Here is a 9,739-nt window from a genome sequence, read left to right as displayed (position 1 = left end):
CTCAAATATGAACAAGATGTAGAGAATGTCCTAGTTAACCATCAAGAGACAAAAACTTTTTTTTTTTTTTTTTTAAAGAATTTGTTTGTTTATTGAACCTGGGTCATATTTAGATTCACAAGCAATTTTAAATGTACATCTTAGAATTCAATTTTGAAGTGTTTCACACAAAAATATTGGCACACAACAGTTGCATTAAGGTGTAACAGCCACCTTTTTTGAAGAATTGCTGCAAGTGTTTGCCCAAGGTTGAAAAAGTTTACTTGGAACATGAAAACCTGTAACAAGTTTTAAATTAATTGTACAAAACAGTTGTGTGTTACTTGTAAACCTTTCCCCCCCACACTTGAAAAGACCCTACACCCTACCCTACCCAGCATCAGATACCAAGAAAGGAAAATAATTGTTTATACAAAAACTGAAATCCACATGTGCCTGAAATAAAGAAAAAACACACCAGTACTTAGCATTATGCTAATCAGAACCAGATAATGGCAGAAAATGCCACTTAAATTAAAATAAGGGCTGCATAGCATTGCAATAAACCCCAAGAACCATTAACCCTTTGGCATCAGAAATCCAGATTTCCTGAACACTGGTGCATTCTACAATAGTGCCAACAGTATGAACTTTGGACCTGCAAGCACCAAGGGGTTAATAACTACTGTTTGCCAAGACACCGCACACAACTGGCTTTGATAGTTATAAACCTGTGAAATTAAAACCACGTAATTGGTTGGTAAGAAAAGGAAATAATGTATTTTAATATCAACTTTTAATTTAAAAAATTCAGGAAATAAATCAATGTAATTAAGATCATTACTATAGATTTGTGTGTGACCTAGTATGCATACTACAGTGGAAATGTCAGCTGTCTTCTATTCATTATCAGTCATATCAGAACGAAGTTCTGCTTCATTTGCTCCTTCTAGGCAGTACATGAAAGTGAAGAGGGGATTATTTTCATTCCAGAATGTCTACTGCAGGATTAAAGATGTGAAGAATGCAAATAGTCACTTTAGGACCTTTCACTGTTTCCTTAGACAGAATTGCAATTGATTGTGAAAACAAAAGTTAGAAAAAGACAGTAACATTGCTTATTACTACATTTAAATTATAGCATTTGCAGTCTGTTTAGAGCTCATTTAGCATAAAAAGACTAGGCAGATTTCAAGTGAAAAAGTTATGCCAATTAAGTGAAAAGATATTTTAGCACAGCTTTTGCTACAGAAGATATATAAAAAACATTTCATTTTAACTAGGAACTTAAGCAAATAAGTTCTATAGTTCAGAAATCAGGGTTTAGAAACTATATGACATTGTTTTTTGACCAAGATGTTTGGTAGACAGTGAAGTGAGTGTTTGGGATCATCAGGAAAAGTTTTCTTAAACAACTCTTCGGACTTCAAAAAATCTCTTCAGATAGTAGATTTGTCCCAGCGTCATGGCAACTAGTACAAGGGCTTCAAAGAATGACCAGAGGACCACTCTGCTGTTTGTGTTGTCATTAACTGTTGGAGAAAAAACAGAAGTACATGACAACTGAACTATTTAAATAAGCACAGTATAGAATATTTTACTTTATTTAGTAAGGTGTACATGGTTATGACAGCAAGCACATCTCTGCATTCATTCATACAACTTTTAGAATGCTCGCGTACACTACACCTGTCAGCCAGGTAAGTGATTTAGGATGACTGTTACTCTCAAAAAGGTTAATAAAGCTGACAGACTGGACACATCAATATAAAATAACAGGTACAAAAGGGTTATAAGGCCTAAAGGTTCAAGCAGACTTTGCCAATTATGTGTCCATTTTTCCAGTCCAAAGAGCAAACTTCAGGTATCAGAAGCTCTTTCAATCTCCATGTCACTTACAATCTGCAGCATCTTTCAATGCCCTACCCCATTTTCCTTAGAACACCCACTAACCCAAACTCATTTATACGAGTTTGACTGCCACACCTGGTACCTTACTACAGATTTGCTCCTCTGCTTTCTTCCCCTTTAGAGCAACAATTGCATTTCCTAACTTCAGAGTCCAGCTGGTATTCCAATTCAGTCTCAAGTCTATCAATCCATCACTCTATAGTATCAATACAGTTTCCAATATTGATGGAACAAAAATATAGCCAACTACCACTAAAGTTGATTAGTTTGCACGTACTGCAAGGCATTTTTTATTGTGAACACTTAAAGAGTTCATTGGTGTGTCAAAAATGAGAGTTACCCTCAAGTAAAATTTTAGAATACTGCCAGTCTATTAGTAACAGCAACCTGTTTGAGTCATGTTACAACTGGTTTACCAGTGAGTTTAAAACACTATTTCCCAGAGCCTAATGTTATACCAGCATATTTCCTACATCCTTTTAAAAACAGCATAATGGATCCTGTTAGGAAGATAGTAAATGGATATGGATATCATAGTTCACAAAACATTAAGTCAATTCTTTTGCAGTAACCATTATTGCCTGAAGAAAGCATCAAGACATATTCTTCCTGGATGGGATATTATAAACATGGACCACACCACCTAGAACTAGTGTAAAGCAATGCAGCAATTGAAGAATTTAATAATTGGATTTAGTTTGATGGATGTCCCCTCAGGAATCTACCTCATTTCCCCCTAGCCTTTGACTATATGTTTCTCTTAATGAAAAGCCTATCAAAAGAATTTTGAATCCATGAGCATAAAGGAGAAGCTGGTGTTAATGTACATTAATAAGTTCAGTCCTTCAGAGTTATAAGTGGTGAAAAATTGAATGTATTCAATCTTTTTAAAAATTAAGTTCCTATACAGAAAGTTCTAATATATAATTATGTGTTCTACAGGGAAACATATTTCCCCATTATTTGTACTAGATTTTTTCTATTTGCCCATTCTATTTTAAGTAGTTAGGATTGTGTCTGACTCTGTTCACCTTCCTCACATGAGTAGCGATATTTCCACTAATGTCAATGGGTCTACCCCTGCACAAAGGAGACAAGGAGAAATAGGCCCAATTACAGCAAAGTAAGCCAAATTTATTTCAACAATGAAATAATGCATCCATCTATCACCAGGAAACATATCACTGACCTTGAGACATTCATGAACATACCATTCACTAACTGCAAATAGTCCCTGCTTTTTTTTTTTCCTCTCTCTCTCCTCTTCAGATTTTACACAGGCAAAGCAGATAAACATTTTGCATAACAGAACTTTTCAGTTACACTAGAGACAACCAGGTTTAAAGAAAGGATCTCAATGTTATATCACTTTATTTCTATCATACCAGTAAGACTCAAGAGTTTTAAAATTCTCAAAATAACCCAATGTTTATAGATAGCTTCCCCAAAGGTCAAAATATTTTAGCATTTAAGAAAAAAACAGCATGCAAGTCAAAGAAAGCCACATACTCGCTCTGTGTATTCTCTCACGAACTTCCATGTACTCCTGTTCATGCTTTACAGCTGTCATGGCCACTGCTAACTCATTAATCATCTCTTCTAGCTTGTTCTGATGAGCTGTAGAATAATGTAAAAGATGTCAGAAAGTCTGTATTATTGACATATAAAAAAGCTTCTCCTGAAAGTGGATGAATAATTATATTTAATTCCATACTATAATTAGTTTTGTAAAATACATAGTCTATACAGCTGAAAACTTCTCAACCTTGTAGGAAGTCTTTGATAAGTAGATCTGATATTGTCAATGATGGGAACAATATTTCTAAGAACTTTAAAGAGTCAGGTTCACAGGTTTCTTTCTTTACAATTTTATTTTACTTCTGAGTAGGCCTCCTTCTCCATGATGTCTAACATGGAGATTAGGGCAGGGGTGACTGATTTTATAGTCAACACTGGCCAGTTACATTCAATACATATATACTTTTCCAGAGAAGCTGAATGCAAAATTTCTTTGAACATATCAAATCAGTACAATATTGTGCTAGTACCTGTCCTATTAGGATTACCTTCATTATATGTCCTTCAAACAAATTCTCTTAAATAGTACAGAGCTTTAATGCTAACTTGCCAACAGCACAAACTGAGAATTTAGTTTGAACTTGTAATATTGACTAAGCAAGATGAGTTTCTGAAACGGTGTATTTGGCTACTCCTCTTGTGCTTTCCTTTGTAGTTGATATAAGGGGTAAAATCAGTTTTGAAGGAAGACACTTCTTTCCAGGGACTGGCATGACATGATAGTGGCCTGATAATGGAAGAGGAAAACAACACCGAATGATTATAGTAGAACAATGGCTTGGGGGGCTCACCAGATGCTGGGATCAGAGATCCAGTATTTAGTGGTTTGGATATCGCATGACAGTAGGATATTGTTTACTGCCGTCAATGCTCAGAACAATGTGCAACTCTATAACATTTAGATTAATAAAGTATACTTATAAAAAATCTCTAGCACCAAGAACTTCAAGTCACTGCCCAAGAGGCTGACCACTGCTACTAACAGTTTAGATAGCCTGCAGGAATTACCTAGAAGTTCAGGGCATTCATGGGACATCTAAGGACAATACTTGACTTGGGAGCTGCCATACATTACTTTTGCTTGCAAATGGCAGAGATTTTAGATGCATCCTTAAATGCTACACGAAGGACCTTTCTCTTTCAGTGTTTAAAAGCCATGCTTCTTTCAGGAAGGAGAAAATAACTTATGAGTTATGAATTCTGTCACCAAAAAAATCCTTTATAGTTGCCTGAGCAATACTGAGCTTACCTTACAGATATTAAGATACACCACCCATTTTCATGGCCAGCTGATTACTGCAATATGGGCAGCTTATTAGTAAAAACAAAGATTACTACTACATGGATTTGTTTAAACATGCTGAAAAGATATTTGCTTACAGGCAAACATCTGCCTTAACCTGAAGAAACTAGACTTCTGTCAGTATTCTGCATGATAAGTGTGCTATTCACAGACTTGAGAGACTCCTTTAACTCTTATGAACAAGGTCTCAGTTAGGAAATTGTTAGGTACTTCAAGAACATTTCAAGCACTCACTTCACACATGGGTTACAAATCTGCTATAGTAGAAGACAAAAGGTATTACTGTCTTCTTGCTAATTACTGTATTGTTAAACGGTTTTCTAAATTTTGTGATTCAGTCCATTTCCCAAAACATTAATTTAATTCCATGGTAAATGATATATATTCATAATTTTTCACTTTTAGGTTATGCATTGGCTATAAGATTATATTACAAGGAAGTGGCTCAGTCCCTTCCAAAATGCCCCCACTTCCCCATACCCACTTAAATAACAGACAGCAAAACAACAACTATGAAATACCTAAAGTTACTGGATGTTCAGTATTTTAATTGAATTCCACTTAACAGAAACTCCTGATCATGTCTCCGGTTAGGCATAGATAACCCTCTGAAGACAAATGTTCATTAACAGTTTAAGGGCCTGATCCTGAGAGATGCTAAGCACCCTGGACCACTCAATGGAAGTTGCAGGTGCCCAGTATCTACCAGGATAAGACCTTTTTGTGTAGTTTATTAAAAAGACATTCTCATGCTAACAAACAGATGTTAAAGAAGGGGAAAAGCACGTTAGATGTTAGTGAATAAATGTATGCAAAAGACAAGATGCTAATGAGCTTTCAAAAAGCAGTACACATACCATCCCATGTATCTCCACCACCTAGGGAAAAGTGTAAGAGATGAACACAAGTACAGGACAAAAGGCTGCAGATAAATCAGTAATTTACATGGCAAGGAGAAAATTCTATATTAGCACACTTAAAGAATTCAATGAATGTATGTAGTAATCTACATATTGCTGAGCACCTGAACTGGAAATCAGAGTGTGAATCTGAGGAAAAGACTAAAAGAATAAAAGCATTAGTGTCTAGAGGCAGCAGAGCGATTCCCTGGTCATTTTGCATTATTTCGTTTAGTAGTGTCTAAAAATATTTACATCCAGTTGTAGCTGCTCAAGAAAATGGCAAACTAAAGAGACTGAATGAGAAGAATTCTGAGATTTCTACTACGGTACTTTGGAAGGCTGTGTGCAGGGAAAAGCTTCTAAGATTAGCATCCGAAGGTCACAGTCAAAACCATTTTCCTTCCAGAAGTTCTCCTTACCTTCTGTCTCCATGTCTTGCCCTTTTGGAGCTTCTCCAATATCAATAGTGAACATCACTATCTTAGGAGTCATGGTGGACATTCTGTTGCTAAAGCAAAACTTGTAAGTTCCATCCATGTGAGCAGCAAATGTGTATTTTCCACTGGACTCTCTATCTCCTTTATAAATCCCTTTATTATCAGGCCCTGTAATCTGGAGGTAAAAAAGAAACCTTCACTACTGTGTGTCATGAAGTCATGCATTTAGAAAGAGCAAATTTAAACTAAACTCATATTTCATCTGGACACAGCACTCCTACAATAGGTATCGATACCAACAGGATCTATATCATCTCTGACTTCCCACAACCAAAAAGTAGAATGATATTTTTCTGTCTGCATTAGAACTTTTCAGAAAATCTCTCTTTAAAAGGCGATGTGAAAGGCTTTTTACCTGCCAAGACCTGCATTATCTTGCAACAGTCAAGACAAACATTAACATCCAAAACTAAATATAAGATCAATGATTGCAGGGGAAAAACAAAACCCTAACCTCCCTTTCTGGCAGGAAAAGAAATGAGAAACCAGCTTACTCTGAAGTGTCACTATTGTTTTAAAATGTACAGTTCTGTGCTGCTGCAGGTGCCATTTTTAGAATGAGACTGAGCCAGTGTACTGACCACTTGGGGTTATTAAAATATTAAGGTGCCAGAAGTAGAGTATTGAACACAGTGTTTGGCCTTGTTTCATTACGTTCTGCTGCCCTAGATATCATGGGTTTAAACTGGGTTTAATAATTTTCTTCACTTCATCTCCTACCTATTGTATAATGTCACTGCATAACTGCAGAAAATACCAAAAAAAGGTACTGCTGCATCTAGCCATTCCACTCACAAAATCACCCTCAACATTTTCCTTCCCTACTATATACCACATCCTCTTGTGAAAGTGCTCCAGATCGGTCTAATAGCTGTGATATTTCACTTCGAAACTGACTGCATTAGTGGTGGAAGAGATTCCACTTGCAGATTGATCTGGGATTCTTTGAGATGAAGTGTGTACATTATTCTCTTACTGGCTTGGATTTGGGGTTGAGGGTGTTAAAAAAATTAAAAGCCCACAATTCATAACGTCAGTCAAATCCAATTTAAAGTTAAGTCAACAATTCATGCAGCAAAACTGGGAAACTCCTGTGTCCTGGCCCACTCCGCGCAACTAATCAGCACTATTCTGTAAGAAGCATGCCCTACCACATCTCCTGCTAAAGGAAGGCTTATCTTGAACACTTTCACAAGAGGATGTGGGATGGAGCAAGGGAGGAAGATTTTAAGAGCGTGGTTTTGTAAATGCAGTTACTAGACACACTAGTGCCTTTTCCAGGTGCTTTCTGCAGTTATGTTGACAATAAAGAGCAGTTGGCCTTGGGCAATTTGATCTGCAGAAATAATTTAGCCTTTTCTGAGGGAATTTGGATATCTCAAGTCACAAGCAGCGGGAGCCATGATCTAGCAAGGGTGAAATAGAGCTTCTGCCAAATAGGAATTTGGCAGATAAGTCTGGCATATAAAGAAATGCAAGTAGACAGAGAGTGATATGAACATTCTAGCCAACTGTGATTAATTGTCTTTGAATTCATCTCCACCTAGGCAGTCCCCGTCATCACTCTCTCTACTTTCATTGCTCTGAGCTATCCTCATTACTAGCCATTACACCCTGAGCTATTGGTGGCCTAATCTCTGTCCTAATCTCTGTCCCATTCCCTCCTTCCTCCCCCACCCCCCAGGCTGTCAGTAGCCTCACATCCCTGCTCTCATCTCCTCCCCCGTGGTTACACTCAGAATCCTCTCACACCACAATAGGGCACATGCATACACTGCCCTGGCCCTTAAAGGAGCCTGCTTTTGCCCTTGATAAGATGGAGACTGACACAGCTCTGCTTCATGATGCCAAAAAGCTTAACTTTGTCTGAGCAAATAAAGCATTAGTTTTTCACCCTCTCCTCAGCACGGGCGGGTGGGAGGTTGGGCTGCGGTCAGGACATTCCATGCGCCCTTGGGTGAGCCAATACCAGGAGCAGGACCCACACCTGCATCTCCCTTCCCAGCCATAGTTAGCCACCCTCTTGCTTTAATAGGCACCACATACCCCCCAAGCCCAATGTCAGCTGTCACCTCCCAGCCCTAGCACCCCCCACAGATCCACTCCCCACATAATGCCTCATTCTACGTCCTGCTCTCCCTCACCACCCCACCCCAGGTCTGGCCTCCCCCCAAGCCTCTCCCCAACCCGATTCTATTCTGGGGCCCCAGATAAATTAACTGGAAAAAGAGGTAAGCAGCGAGGTGGCAAAATTTGTAGGTGATACAAAACTACTCCAGATAATTAAGTCCAAAGCAGATTGCGAAGAGTTACAACGGGATCTCACAACATTGGGTGACTGGGAAACAAAATGGCAGGTGAAAGTCAATGTTGATAAATGCAAAGTAATGCACATTGGAAAACGTAATCCCAACTACACATATAAAACTATGGTAAATTCGCTGTTACCACGCAAAAAGATCATGGAGTCATTGTGGATAGTTCTCTGAAAACACCCACGCAATGTGCAGTGGCAGTCATAAAAGCTAACAATGTTGGGATTCGATAGGAAAGGGATAGATAATGAGACAGAAAATATCCTATTGCTTCTATAAAACCATAGTATGCTCACATCTTGAATACTGCGTGCAGATCTGGTCACCCCATCTCAAAAAAGATATATTGGAATTGGAAAAGATACAGAAAAAGGCAACTAAAACAATTAGCGGTATGGAAAAGCTTCCATCTGAAGAGAGAATAATAAAACTGGGATTTTTCAGTTTGGAAAAGAGACAACTAAGGGGGAATATGTTACAGGGAATATGTTACAGGTGTGGAAAACATACATGAGGAAGTGTTATTTACTCCTTCATAACACAAAAACTAGGGGGTCACCAAATGAAATTAATAGGCAGCAGCTTTAAAACTAACAAAAGGAAATATTTCTTCACCACACACAGTCAACCTGTGGAACTCCTTGCCAGAGGATGTTCTGAAGGCCAAGAAGATAACGGGGTTCAAAAAGAACTAGATAAGTTCATGGAGAATAGGTCCATCAATGGCTACTAGCCAGGACAGGCAGGGTTGCTGTTGTCAGAGGCTAGGAATGGCCAACGGGATGGATCACTTGATGATTCCCTGGTCTGTTCAGTCCCTCCGAAGCACCTGGCACTGGCCACTGCCAACTGCCAGGACACTGGGCTGGATGGACCGTTGCTCTGGCCCCTACGGCCGCTCTTATGTTCTCCCCCGTCACTCCAGGCGCCGTTTTCCCTCCTCTTCCCCTCCCCCGCGCCTCACCTCCACGTCGATGTCGAGGAAGCCCCCCTCGGCCACCTCGAAGATGAGCCCCATCTTGGTGCCGGACGGGACCCGCTCCAGGAAACATTCCTCCGCGTGCGCGTCGATGCTCACGAAGTAGCCGGCAGCCGGGGCCGAGAGCGCGGCCAGCAGCGCCAGCAGCGCCCTCACCGGCGGCGACATGACGGAGCCAAGGGGGAGCGAGAGCGACCGGCGCGGCAGAAGAAGGGGGCACTTCCGGCTCACACCACGCCCCTTCCGGGGCACGGGGCCGCCGCTCATAGGCCGGG

At 39.6% G+C, this 9,739-nt stretch overlaps 1 protein-coding gene across 3 annotated transcripts; it reads right to left on the bottom strand.

Annotated features, from left to right (window-relative positions):
- Positions 1-732: 732 nt before the first annotated feature.
- On the bottom strand, positions 733-9,686 carry TMED2 (transmembrane p24 trafficking protein 2). 3 transcript variants are annotated; one of them, XM_067539683.1, is made up of 5 exons: positions 9,450-9,686; positions 6,093-6,285; positions 5,629-5,649; positions 3,400-3,507; positions 733-1,511 (listed from the first exon to the last, which is right to left on the bottom strand). In XM_067539683.1, exons 1-5 carry the CDS (start codon positions 9,630-9,632, stop codon positions 1,387-1,389), a joined length of 630 nt encoding a protein of 209 aa, XP_067395784.1. In that variant the 5' UTR covers positions 9,633-9,686; the 3' UTR covers positions 733-1,386. The 3 variants fall into 3 exon arrangements, with proteins under 3 accessions (XP_067395784.1, XP_067395785.1, XP_067395787.1); XM_067539684.1 differs by lacking the exon at positions 5,629-5,649; XM_067539686.1 differs by lacking the exons at positions 733-1,511; positions 3,400-3,507 and adding an exon at positions 3,525-4,195.
- Positions 9,687-9,739: the final 53 nt, after the last annotated feature.

This window comes from Emydura macquarii, unplaced genomic scaffold (genome assembly GCF_026122565.2).
Source record: "Emydura macquarii macquarii isolate MOO-44397 ecotype Brisbane River unplaced genomic scaffold, CSIRO-AGI_Emac_v2 contig_554, whole genome shotgun sequence".
Lineage (NCBI taxonomy): Eukaryota > Metazoa > Chordata > Testudines > Chelidae > Emydura > Emydura macquarii.
Note: the sequence above shows the minus strand (reverse complement) of the source record. Positions and strands in the feature narration are given on the sequence as shown.